Source organism: Corvus moneduloides, chromosome 8 (assembly GCF_009650955.1).
Source record: "Corvus moneduloides isolate bCorMon1 chromosome 8, bCorMon1.pri, whole genome shotgun sequence".
NCBI classification, from domain to species: Eukaryota; Metazoa; Chordata; class Aves; order Passeriformes; family Corvidae; genus Corvus; species Corvus moneduloides.
In genome coordinates this window covers 6,911,294-6,925,103 of record NC_045483.1, presented here as the reverse complement: position 1 = coordinate 6,925,103, position 13,810 = coordinate 6,911,294, and the positions used below count along the sequence as shown (strand labels likewise).

General features: G+C 42.9%; 1 protein-coding gene across 2 annotated transcripts in view; it reads right to left on the bottom strand.

Moving 5' to 3' along the window:
- Positions 1 to 13,606, bottom strand: part of HSPA12A (heat shock protein family A (Hsp70) member 12A) — a 53,151-nt gene extending 39,545 nt beyond the window's left edge. The window contains exon 1 of one of the 2 annotated variants that reach the window (XM_032116234.1): positions 13,490 to 13,606. In XM_032116234.1, coding sequence (XP_031972125.1) covers positions 13,490 to 13,517 — 28 coding nt within the window. In that variant the 5' untranslated portion in view covers positions 13,518 to 13,606. Of the gene's footprint in view, positions 1 to 1,522; positions 1,639 to 13,489 lie in introns of those variants that run through there. The other variant, XM_032116235.1, reaches the window with a different exon arrangement.
- Positions 13,607 to 13,810: the final 204 nt, after the last annotated feature.

Genomic DNA, 13,810 nt, shown 5'->3' with positions numbered 1-13,810 from the left:
GTACAAGCAGCTTGAGCACCACACACTGCCTAAGATTTAAATGTATGAATGTAGAAACTAAACACAAGCTGTGAGATCCAAAAAGACAAGACTCATTTTCAAGAAAAAGAGGAGTTGAGAGCAATGGGACAAAGTAGGAAGAATAAGTTGCAATTTGTCCATTCTGAGCCTTTATTCTGAAACTTTCCCAATACTGTCTCTGTTTTTATCCTTCACTACACTCTGCACTGAAACATCTTGCAGCTGTTAATACTACTGCAGGACAGAATCCAGCTGGGAAAAAGGAAAGCATTATTAACAAGTCATCAAAGAAATATTTCTACCCAGCATACAATACTAAAACTTCATTTAAAGGAACAGACCAAAGGAGTGACAAATACTGTAATGCACTACTTTTATTTTTCATTCTGTTATTTACACTGCTGATGATAGAAAAGGAAATGGCTTATTAAAACAGTTAAGCACTGATGGCTTAGATGGATTCATATATAACATGTACTCTTATGAAGAATGCAATAGTTTATCACAATGGAATGTACAAAAGGTACCACACACCCTGCCCATGCTCAAACTCCTCTGCTCCCAAATTTAAGCCCTGAGCTTACTGAATTCTCTTCTACAGCATAGAAGCTATAAGTAGATGTAAAGCAGAATGATCTAATAGGCCTCTGAAGATTAATAATAATAATAAATACTAAATAACACATTTCAATGTATTTTTATCACCTACTTGGATGCATCACACATTTATTCATAGCATGTAATTCCTAGACATGACTGACAATTCACAGCATTACTCCAAGATGACACCAGAGCTGCTCTCCAAGACCTTAGAATTACTTAGTGAAGAATCCTGTTGTTCTTGGTAATCAAGTATGTGTTGTTTCCCAGGGAAGATTCAAAAACCATGCAGTGGGCAAGTAGGAGATAATGCTCCCACAAGAAAAAAAAAATCTTCCTCCAAATCTTAATATTGCTCTTGTAACATCATTTATTTCTTTAAGTTATAACACGCATGCTCAGCCTGATTTTCAGAAGCATTTGCAGAAGCACAGCATTTGCATTTTCTACACAAGTTCTCCAGGAATATATTAAGTCACTCCTCTTGCAGTGAAGTACAAAAAGTCACAGGCCAAATGCGACAAGCACAGAATCTGCTCGGTTCATTAAGATATCTTTGGAACAGATGCTGTTATCAGCCCCCTTTGTGCAATTTTTGCCTCTTAATTTTTGCACCAGCAACATGCTATTTATTTTAGAATTGAAGAACAGTATTTCGACACAGAAAGAAAACCAGAGAATTACTAACAAAATATATTCCTTGCATCCTGCTATCATTCCTGGCTGGACCCAAACCAGTACTTCCTGAGCAGACCAGGGCATTGCAACACTGACTCAGCATCTTTGGAAACTGGCACTTTACCACCACTTAGGATGCTGACTTGAAGCACAAAAATGTAGACATCAAATCACTGTCTGTGTGTTTTCAGTGTTTCACTTTGCCACTAATTCTTTTGGTTACCTGTTTCGGCACTCATGTTTCAGAGTTGTGCTGGAGCAGATCCAGAGGAGGCCACAGAGATGATCAGAGGGCTGGAGCACCTCTGCTATGGAAACAGGCTGGGAGAGAAGGCTCCAGAGAGACCTTAGAGCACCTTCCAGTACCTAAAAAGGGCCTACAAAAGAGTCAGAGAGGGACATTTTACAAGGGCATGTAATGACAGAACAAAGGGTAAGGGCTTTAAAATGAAAAAGGGTAGATTTCCATTAGACATCAGGAAGAAATTCTTTACTGTCACAGTGGAGATGCACCAGCACAGGCTGTCCAGAGAAACTGTGGCTGCCCCATCCCTGCAAGTGCTCACAGCCAGGCTGGACGGGGCTTGGAGCAACCTGGTCTAGAGGAAGGTGTCCCTGCCCATGGCAGGGGGTTGGAATGAGATGATCTTTAAGGTCCTTTCCAATCCCCCAAACTATTCTAAGTTTAAACTTAGAAACACACTATTCTGTGTTTCTAAGATGCATTTTCCAACCCATCTTCAGCTATCAGCCTTGAGAAGTTATTTATATCTCTATGTGCAACTCAGAAAATCCTGTGTGACAGGATACACGTTTTTGTATTTCAGAGAGCAGTGATTTAATATCCAGTGCAATATTCATATCCACCCAAGGAAACCACTAACTTGGGTGGTGTCCTACCAAGAATTGATCCAAATTAATTAATAAAAATGACCCTTCCAAACCCATGACCGTGCTGCCTTGTATTCACTGCTGTTCCTGCAAATACCCAGCTAAATAAAATAATTCTACAGTGCATCCTGCCTGGATCTAATGCCAAGACTTCTCAACAGGCAGTGAAATGATTGTCAAAAGCAAATGAAGTTAGGATATTTGTACTGCCCACCCCATTTGAACTGCAAGGTGTTAAAATATATTTGCCCATATTGAAGCTTTCATATTTTGTTGAGTTAGTGTTTCCTTGGTGAAAAAAATGTGCATGTGTCACAATTTTTACAGCTGTGTTCTGAAGAGCAGTAAATGCATAGATATTCCAGGATATTTAAAAATCCCTTATCTCTAAAGCACCATGATTGGTTGATCTGACAGAAATAAAAGCATCTGTTCTGAGCCAGAGAATGGGAAAAGGATTGCAAAGAACCTGATTTGCAATCATGAAAATGAAAAAGGATGCCTGGACTGTCCTGGATAGGATCAGGGCATTTGGAACAGTTTTTAAAAGCAGAATGACTTAGAATGACTTATTGTGGCTTCTGTAACAAAAAACCATAATCAACTAATGTTCCACATAGCTCAAGTTCCAACTTTATCTCCATGATTACTAAGGATCTCTATCTCTGTAAAACTGCATGCTATGACACAAACACAGCTAAACAGTATGCATTAAATAAACATTTAACTCTTGCCAATTTATACATCAAATTAAATGGAGGAATCTGATTTAGAATCCAAATTAAAATAAGTCCTCAAACAAACCAGTATTTAAAGTAATCTTTTCCTAAATATGATACAAACTTCTTGAATAAAATTTATTACATTTACTTATGATATTCATACTAACCTGGAATATGGCTTGGGTAATTTCAATAAATGTGTATAGACTAAATTTGAACACGTTACAATTTCTGACTTTAGTCCTAACCTAAGCAATTGAACACCTTGTACATTTTTAAGGTGATCAGAAGCTGAAGGGAAAACACAGAAGGCTCCCATTTTCAGACTTTGAAAGGTTGTTTTAACAATTCAAAGGGCCCCGATTTGCAGATTCCCAAACAATTACAGAATTGGTGAAATTATGAGATCAGAAGATATTGTATTAATAATGAAATCATGTCCATTATCACATTAGCTCCAATTGCTGGTTTAGCAGATTTAATTTAAATTATTCCTTCTTTTCATCTAAACAGATGCAAGGGTTTATTTTCTGTGGTTTCCGGCAATGCCTAATCCGTTTAGCTTTTTCTGTTTTTCAGTAAATGATCAGCCACGTTGTAGAATCGAACAAAATGCAATGAAGTTAACCTTTAAGTGTCACAGAATGCAGACTAAAAGCAAAGTCCAGAACATTTATAAAAACTTCGCTGATGCAGAGTGAGTATTTCACTGATTGCGTGTTCAGCTGAATCTGATTTTCTGATAGATCTGGAGAACAGGACCAAGCTCATTATTTAATTAGAAAGATCAGTTAATGGCAGCTGGAAGGCTATCAGTATGTTCTGAATATTTGAGAGCCCCTGCCACATATTCCTACTCAGGACTGGATAAATGAGCTTTAGGGAACTACTAGAAAAGCCAGACACGGACCACTACAGTCCCAGATAATCCGTTTCAAACCAGCACCTTAAAGAAGGGTGACTGCTGAACCTCCCATGCACAAGTCACTAAGGTGGTACTCAACAAAAAAATTCAGCAGCCCCACAAAATCTTTTCTATTAAATATTTCAACTATATATAATTCAGCTACACAAGGCATCAGCAAAATTTTCTGCTTCACATATTACGGAACTTGTTCATTTCCCCAGCGAAGCAGGTGCCAGAGCAGTGGATTCTGGCTAACAGAATGTCCCCTGCAACCCAAGTGCCATAAACAATTGATAACCTGAAGTGGGCTTTGTCTCCAGGTAGAATTTAACTGGACAAGTAAAAGCAGGAACCTGGGAATCAGGGTATGGGGCTCTGCAGCATAAAGCCCAGAAATGCTGTCGCACTACGGAAAGGGGAACAATTCTGAATGTGCCTCATGTCACCAGTTCAGTGTATGGAAAAGAAACAACTTTTAAAAAAAAAGAAATAAGGATTCAAGCCCCAAGTCTGCCATCAGAAACCTTTTCAGGCACATTCTGCACGGCTTTAGAGTGATGCCTACAAAAACAAAGGCTTGGCCAGAGAAGTTGTACTTTCTGAACCTTCTCAGACCTCACTCCCATGTGACTGGATCTCCTAGAATTTTTCACAAACCAAACAATAAGCAAAGCAGCATCACCACGATATCACCTCTCTGTAAGAACATGCCTGAACACCAGTGCATATATTATATCCCAATCAACACAAGTTAATTTCTATCTCTATCCTGACAGAGTGGCCACAAACCCAACACAAACTCTTCCCACAATTTTCTGAATCAACAACAGGATCAATACTATTCCCCATTTCAGATCACAGTTCCAGTATTTCAATAAGTGCTTTCACAATAAAGACCCCAATGGGTCCCAGCACAGCCTTTTCCAGGCTCTCCCAAACTCACCTGAGAATGGCTGCAGGACACCACCCCGGCTCAAAAGGAAAGCTGCAATAACTCCTTTTGATTTGTATAATGCATATTCACTGTTCCAAATGCCAAATCATCCAAGCTCTCAGCTCTTTGTAGGCTGACGAACCAGGTGCACAGGGGTAGCTGGGATGCATTAGACCTACTACAAATGTCACTATTGCAGCTGATCTTTGTGGCTTCAATAAATCCATGTTAACCGAATTCACCATGAACACACTGAACACAAATCAAACACTTGCACATATCTGATGGCCATTTTTCTAGAATTTCCAGCCATCCAGCATGTGGTAAAGGTGACTGCTGCTATGTGCGTATACACTGCTCTGCTCTCGGTCAGGTTGCTGGTAATACCAAAACCTTAGCCAAATTCTTTATTTCCTATTCAGGCACTACCTCTGGATTCAAAATTTAGGAAAAGAAAAAGAAAAAAAAGGATGCTCTGAATCAGACATGGGTACAGAGTAGCCATCAGGCAAAAAAAGAATGGAATTAAACCCATTATTTTTCATTCAAAAAATTTTATAACTTTTTGAGCATCAAAATAACTTTGACACAAGCAAACCTTGGTAATGATGTTTGCACAGCAGGAAAAGAAGGGTTTACCATATTGCTATTAGCTGGCAACTGCTGCACTGATGAAAAAAACCTTATTCAGCTTTTCCAGTTGCTGAGATTTGCCTTTGCACTAAGCACAAAACGTCAGAGCTTCCAAACGAAACACGACAACCTAGAGCATTTTACTGTAAATACAAAGATGGCCTTTCAAAATAATTACAGAACAACAAAAAAAGATGGAGAGAAGCAAATACCAAAAAAAAATCCTCCACTTAAAATATTCTTATGCATAATAAAAAGATCCCATATTTCATATCAGAAGTAAGAGCCTTCTGTTTCTACTGAAACCAATGGCACCACTGTTATGACCATCAATGGAATTAGAGTTCTTTGTTTTAAAATGCCAGTAGGCATCCAGCTGGTTTGCTGAAGACTGCAATACAGTTCTCCTCCATGAATACAGCCATAGCTGATCTCTGATACAAATCCAAGTTTCCTGATACCCTTTCATAATATCTGGTCCCCCAAAGATCTGGTATTCATTGCACCGACACCAATTAGAGCACAGTGATTTCGTAAGGAAAAAAAAAAAAAAAAATCTCCCAATACTTTGGATAGAATTCTAAAAATAAGACATGCTTTTTCATTACAACTTTGACCTTTTCCATTTATGCTTTTACAGTCTCCTATCATCATGATATTTTGACTAGAGGAATTACATTTTCACTATACTATCAGTGCTTTCTAAGTTCATTTCAATATTTTACCATTACTGTTAAGAGTATCAAAAAAAAACCCCAGTTTCATCCCATCACTCACTCTGTGGACAATATTCATTTTCCTGCACCTTACCAGCGAAGGGAGACCAGAAGACACCACCTATTTACTGTGAGCTTAATTTGAGATGAAAGAAACACGCAAGAACTCGCAATAACCTCCTGAAAATGCCACATGGGTTGTGTTCACTTCTCCTCTATTTGACAGGAGATAGGCTAAACTACTTTATCTACATTTGATGTGACCTCACTAATGCTTGGTAAGATGGACTAAAGCAGAGTGATCACACTTCCCTGCACACTGGGTCTGTAATGCCCCAGCAGCTCCTCACCAACAGCTAAGTCTGCCTTTAAGCTGCTTTAAACTCAAACCCTTTCTACATGGTAAGGTCCCAAATCCAGCTCCACCTTGAATGACCTGAGAGTTTTCCAGTCTCTGTGAATGGTCAGCTCCCTAATCTCCCCAGTCCTGATGCGATTCCAACATGCTCAAAACCAGCTCACACCCCAGAGCTTGGGGTTAGGGGAACTCACCAGCACTGCTTTGCAGTTATCCCTCTCTTCCCAGGTTCCAGCTCTTCCATAGCCATGCACCACTGCCAGGAGAGACAACGCTGACCCTGGTTTACCTGCTGCAAAAGGCAGGCTTGCAAGCTGTGATAAAGGTTTGGCAGCTCAGAGCAGCAAAAGGCAATGCTCTGTGATCTTCCTAAAATTTCCACAGATACAGTTCTGTGACAGACACCTTCACTGCACACTAACTAAACTTCTCTTCCTTCAACAAGCTCTTCTTTGAACTTGCTTCCTTCAGGCTTCCTGGCACTATTTGCCTCTGAGCAAGCACTGTCTTCCTGTATCTCTCATTTCCTCCCTTGCTGCTTCCAGGAACACGTAAGGAACAGAAAACAAAACACAAGATGTACAGAACTTAGGTTCTGTGAAAACACACCTTCCTAGAAAAGGCTTCCTGCTGCTTCTCCTTCATCATCATGTCCATCCTCATCTACCTCCTCAGTATGCTTGGCTCACTGCAAGGTTGTCAGGAATGGCACTAGTAAGAGTCATGCTCTAATTCCCAGGACCATACTCATAAAACAGAACATCTGTGATGTTAATCACTTTCTCTGAGAAAAACACCATTTCCCAGCTCAAACTGGACTGGTTCTTGTTTTTTCTCTTTATAAAGCAGGATCAAAATATTACAATTATAAACACCTTGTTGTCTATGAGTTTCTATTTAAGAACCATCTCAAAATGCCATTGTATCCTGAAAAGAATGCAATCCTTGATTTACCTTTCAAAGGAATATTAGTCAAGAACTGAACAAGAATCACTGTTCAGCTTTTCAGACTGTGCATCCAGCACACAGGAGTAAGAATATTTTGGGGAGCATTTGTTTACTTTTAAAGCAAAAAAAAGGTAATTTAGTTTTCAAGCATTCCTAGATTCAAACAATACCTTGCAATGCATCAAGCTGGATGAATGTAGTGACACCTTTTTCTTAAAACATGAATTGGAAAAAAAAATTGAATTTATTTGTCTTCATTTTGACAATCTTCTGGAAGGCTTAACATGATTCACACATTTACAGAGTCTTGACAAGAGAAAAGCAACCACTCTCATCAATTCACAGGAAAAAAAAAAAAAAAGGATGAGCAGGGGGCAGGCCAAAAAGAAAAGCCAAACTCAAATAGCCATTACTTACAGTAGTCAGCATGAGGGATGCTGTATATAAATCCCTGCATATTCTTCAAGGCTGTTAAACCCAGTTTTGTTCAGAAATGGAAGAATAAAAGAATGGTAACTGACAAAACTGCAAAAATTGGTCATGTTTGACAAGTCATTAGCAAAGTTATCTATGAATCCATAGTCTATGGCTATTGATTTATCTTCTGAGCAACATTTCACTGCTATATCAAAAGCCAGTTTTTTATTTCTTTTTATTTGATGGTCTTGAAAACACTAAGTTATCAGGCTTAAAGGATAGCTCAAAGAAAAAATACCTTATGAGAGAAGAATAAAGTATCTGATTAGTATTTGTAGAGTAGATCACAAAATCATGCAGTCACCAACCAAAATCCATTTCCAGAGGTTTTTATACTAACACCCATTAGGGTTATGCTCAAGTGCCATGACTGTGCATCCACAGAGACCAGTGACCAGCCAGAAAACCAACTGCAAAGTTACACCGTCACGGTGACAAGCCCCTGGCACAACCTTCAAAGGAGTTCCTGTGGCTAAAATCATAACAGGAGCGTAGCTGAGTAAGCAAGAGAGCTCCTACAAAAGGTTGATTTTTGAATGCAGCACTTCCATAGTGACAATACTGTAAGCTTTTGTAAATGGCATGCCCTGCCATTCTGATTACTGCAAGTGCTCTACTCAGGTATCCATGGAAACTTGAGAAATAGATGTTAAATTTGTTGGATGTGTTTGGCAGCAGGGAATGGGACTAGCTGCCAGTCAGCCCAGTCTAACCACAGGTATTTTGATCTTTAACCATAGAGAAGGCATCAAAAGCCCTCAAATAATGATGAAATCCACCAAATGATCATGTTTCCCAAACAATGACAAAAGGAGGAGGCAAGGATGCACTGAAGAATGGTTATTTTAATGCTGTTATTTGAGAGAGAAAATTATCCCAATCCCTGTAATGAGGAAAGAGACACCTAAATATTCACTCTTCCAACCTCCCAGGGAACAGGAAAAAAAGAAAGCATGGATACAAATGCACAGAATCTCGTAGGGACAGGTGGACATGGAGTACTCAGGACTGTAAAATTCCCTTTGAGAGAAACTGCTTCAATCCTAAAGACTGGTCCTGAACAGCACTGAGAACTAAGGATGTATTCAGAAATGGATAAACTGAAGCAGTGTTCCCAGATCATTCCCTCTGAGAGAAGGAAGTAGCATAGGGAAAATAATTTCTCTCTGCTTCCTTCCCCAAGAAAACTAGTACAGGTTGGGCAGGCTCCTGGAAAAGGAACTGATATCCTTCACAGAGAGGATGTGCATTAACTCCCTCAGATGACATGGAATTGCTATTATTGAACTACATCCAGATCCACGCTTTTCTGGACTCCAAATGGTAATGATTACTAGAAATCTATCTCAGTATTCCTCCGAAACTGCATCTGCAGAGCACAGTCTGAGAGCGCTGACTGAGACACTACTGACAGAAGAAACAGTTAAAAGCAAAATCCTCTCCAGGTCTCCCATTCTTGCAAATTTAGGTGCCTTTAGAACTGATCCATGTGCCCAGAGCCTGCAAATCTCTAACAACAGAGCTCCCGATTTGGGCCAGGGAGCACCCAGTGACTCACGTGGGAGTGGAGAGCAGGGAGCCGGGGAGCACCAACACAGCTCACAAAGCTTTCTCTGATGTCCTTGACACACTCTTGTGCGGTCCTGAGTGAAGAACAAAGGCTTTCTAGGCTTTCTGGCCTTCATATTCTGAGTAGTTTTGTTTATTTATTTGCTTACTTCTTAGAATCAACTGCATTTTCCTCTTCATTTACATGAAAATGTTTCTCAGATCCCTCTGAGACAGCCTTTGAAGCAATTTCCTGTTTTAATAATGATTACTGACACAGATCACCACTGCCATCCTAATTTTAAAACACTGCAAAGTCACTCTTTTAATCGCAGTTATGGCAAAATTTTAAACTTGCATTTGTTTATTTTAAATGCATATCACTCTGATTCTCAATAGCATAGCACATGGGCCAGAGCTGACACATTTTTAATAATGAGAGCAATGGAATGTTCTTTCAGTATCAAAAATGTGCCTGGTCACTGAGAAAAGGCAGATTCGATGTAATGACCCGGGAGCCAGGACATGTGTCACGGTGAGGAAGATGAAGCCTGCAGGTCTGTCACAGGCCTTTCTGAGCACCGAGGCTCAGCCTTGGCTGCAGCATTCCTCAGCACAACACCAACATCAGTGACCTTACAGCTCCAAACAGCTGCACACTCTGCAGTGGAACATCTGTGAAGCAAGTGTACCATTTACAGCCACGGCTGATGGACTTCAGAGCTCATCCCTGAAACAGACTCCAAGTCCTCCTGGCACCTCTCTCACCACTGCAGAAACACAAGCCTGATGCAACCTGGAGCTTCACCCATCCCTGCTGCCACCCAGCCAGGCTGTTTAATAGAAACATGACAAGTGCCATACAGAAGCTGAGTAATTATGTAAGAACCAAAGTCATCTATGGATAGACAAAGATTCCGCTAAAGCTGCATATGGAAAATATCAACAACTAGTTCACTTAGGGAAAATAAAAAAAAAAAAACAACAAATAGATGCAAACTCCCCAAAAAAGTCATGTGGCTTCATACCAAATTAAGGTCATGACTGTTCTCATTCTCCTAATCGAAAGTAGCGTTGTTTGCGTGCATTGTTTTTTATTCCTTTTATATCTTCCATTATCCTTTATTGGGAGCCAGTACAGCTTTATTAAATATCCAAAAAGCCAATTTCCTTCTTCACAATATCTACAGACTAAAACAGCCACAGGGAGAAGTTTCTAAAACCATAAATGGTGTGTTCTTTGAAGTCAAATACTTGTGAAATCCCATCTGACACATCGTCAAAAGGCAGAACCAATTCAGGTACAGAAAACTGACACAATGGGATCTTTTAATATTGGTGTTTTAAAGTAAAAAGTATATTCTTTAGATTTTTTTAAGAAAGGGATAGTTGCTTTGTGCATTTACAGAGAGAATTAGTGAAATCATAGTAGAGGAGAGAAAAAAGGAATACATCCCCTGGAACAGCTTAGAAGAATAAGTAACTGGAAATTTTTAAATATTTGACCAGATCTGTAACTTTAAAAGGAAAAAAAGAAAAGAAATCCAGACTTAATTGCAACAGCAGATATGATGTCCAAAAGGGGCCTAAAAAATTTCAACAGCATTGCCACTAAAGTGGGAGAAGTTTGGCATGGCAGGTCACATCAACTCAACCAACAAAGAAGCATTCATCAGAAAAGAGCACAAGATGAGACACCAGTCAAGTCCCATATAACCCCAACCACCAGTGACACACTTAAAAAGCAAAACATGCCCTAAACCCTGACATGTTCATGAAGGGATCAGGTCTTTTATAGCTGAGGCAGCATTCTGGTCTTGCTGCACAGAACTGGCCTCCCAGAGGCTGCTTTAACTTGAGCTGACATCCAGGCTGCAGCATCCTCTTCCAGCTCCTGGTGACAGCTGCATTGGAGAGAAACCCTGGTCACACCCTGTGGACCAGGATAAATCCCCTTTTACACCACAAATGCATCAGCTAAAAATGTCTCTGGACTTGACAGACCTCTGGGGGCCTCTCTACAGCTGACTGAAGCTTTGGGGAGACTTTGCAGGTACAGAGCTCTGTTGAACACCAACTGCTGTCCCCATGGGAATGAACTGAACATTCAGACTGAAAGCTTGCAGGGTGACAGTATCATGAAGGAAAACTTGTCAGCTCAACCAGCATTACCCAATTATGAGCCAATGGTTTTAAAAATGCCAAAAACCAGTATAATTAGAAGCTTTACATGCAATAGCTCCTGGGTATGAACAATTTCACTAACCAAGCTGCAGATACCGCAGTGCTGTGCTAAGTGAAGCCATAAAGATGATGGGCAGGCACTGCATACAGCACTCAGCTATTTTACATACAGACATTTCTTTTACGCATTGTACTGCGCTGCAAGAAGTGGCTGCAGCTTCAATATTGTCAATACAACACACACTAAATCACAGTTTATCCCTGAAGCCTTTTTTTTCTCTGACAGCCTCAGCATTCCAGTGCATGGAAAGAACATAAAGATTTCTGGCATCACAAATCACTGCTTTACTACCTGGTCTTCTGTCTTCTAACCAAATCCCTCCAGCACAGATTCTCCTAGTCACAAGTTACTTCATTTCAGTATTGCATTGCACCAACCTTGCAACTTGGCAGAAAACAAAACGTGATACCCTGTCATCTGAAAGACAAATTAATCTGTCAATCTATTCTTCCCTTTGTCAGCTGCATGCTAGAAAATTGTTACAGGTTACTTCAAACAAAACAGACATTAGAGACTTCATTTAGGAAGCATTGAGGGAACATTTAGATGATGGGGAGGGAGAAGAACCCAGTAGAGCATCTTGAAGATTCAACTAGTTTCTAAGTATTATTTTCTGGTTTGGTTTGGGTTTTTTAAATGGATATTTTATGACTCTTTTATTCCACTTACACTGAAATTAAGCTATCTCACTCAAAATGTTCCCCGAATCCTACTATAATCAAACTTAACCTTTTAGGTTTACCCATGCATTTCTGCCAGCACCTCTGGTTCAACATTACAGTTTCCTCAAAGCCTTTGCAGCATACAGTGAGGAAGAAGGCATGGAGAGATCGAATGAAATCAGGCTGAGTCTGCATTTCCCTTAGGGTTATTCACCCATATCATTTGTATCCTAGGAACCCTGTTCCCTCCCCCAGCTCCGTTCCCACACAAGGAGAGACCACCCCGACCTGCAAAGGCTGTGTTATTCTTATCAGGCACAGTGTAACCCCAAACGGATCAAACCCACAGCATCCTTGTTTCAGGCAAAACAAGATTCAGCTCAGCTCGAGTCAAGTTTGTAAAATCGGAGACATGCGGCCCCGTTAACTTGGTGAAACGGCACCGCTGGGGGTTTCCCCCACCCCTACACCTCGCTGGGATCTCCGTGGTCCCTGAGGCTGTGCCAGGACGCTCAGGCGCTCCCACCCGGCTGTCAGGTCTTTCTTTTCCAGTGCACCAGGCTTCTCGCTATACAGGGGTGCTGCCTCTATGTCAGCAGCAGCGTCTGAGCTTCAGTCCGAGCCCTCCCCCTCCTCCTTCTGGCCGCTGCTGGGAAAGGGAGAGACCCCGACCCGCGGGGAGGTCGGAGCCACAAAGGCCCGTCCGGCCGGGATGCCGCGCCCGCCGCAGCGCCCCGGCTCCGGGCAGGGCGCCCGCCCCGCCTCGCCCCCGCCCGGCGGTGCCGCCGCATTGTTTTGTCACCTGGGTCCCCCCGCGGTGCGGCACCGGCTCCCCGGGGACCGCACGAGATGGAGGAGCCGCGGCTCGGTGCGGCGGATCCGCGGGGTGCGCTCCGCACCGAGCCGCCGCCTCCCGCCGCCGCAGCTGGCCCTGCCCGCGGGGCATCCCCCGAGCCGGGGCACGGCGGGGCCGGCGGCCGTGCCCTGCCCCGCCTGCGTGCCCACAGCCGGGACACTGTCTGCCGCCTCCCGCCTCCCCCTGCTCCAGACGGGGCTCCCTCCGTTTCCCCCCCCATAAGCCGTGGCCGCCCCGCCGGGCCGTGCCGCGCCCGCCGCGCTCCTCCTGCATTGCGGCGGGGCCCCCCTCACCTGCGGCACCGCTCTCCGCCTCCGACATGGCCCGGTCCCGCCGCGCTCGCCGGGGCACGGGCCGGCGGCGGAGCTGCGCTGCCCACCCCGGGGGAGGCTCCGCTGCTTCCTCTCGTCCCCGCCCCGCTGCGCCTTCCTGCGGCCGGTGCGGAGCCCAGGGGAAGAGGCTGCGCGCCCGGGCCGGCGCTGACGGGCTTCCCGCGCCGGCTGCGGGGCTGCGCCGCCCCTCCCCGCCCGCTCCCGCAGCCGCACAAGGCACCGGCGGGGGGGCCGCCTGCGAGGGGCGGCCCGGCCCCAGATGCGGATTTCACGGCCGCTGAA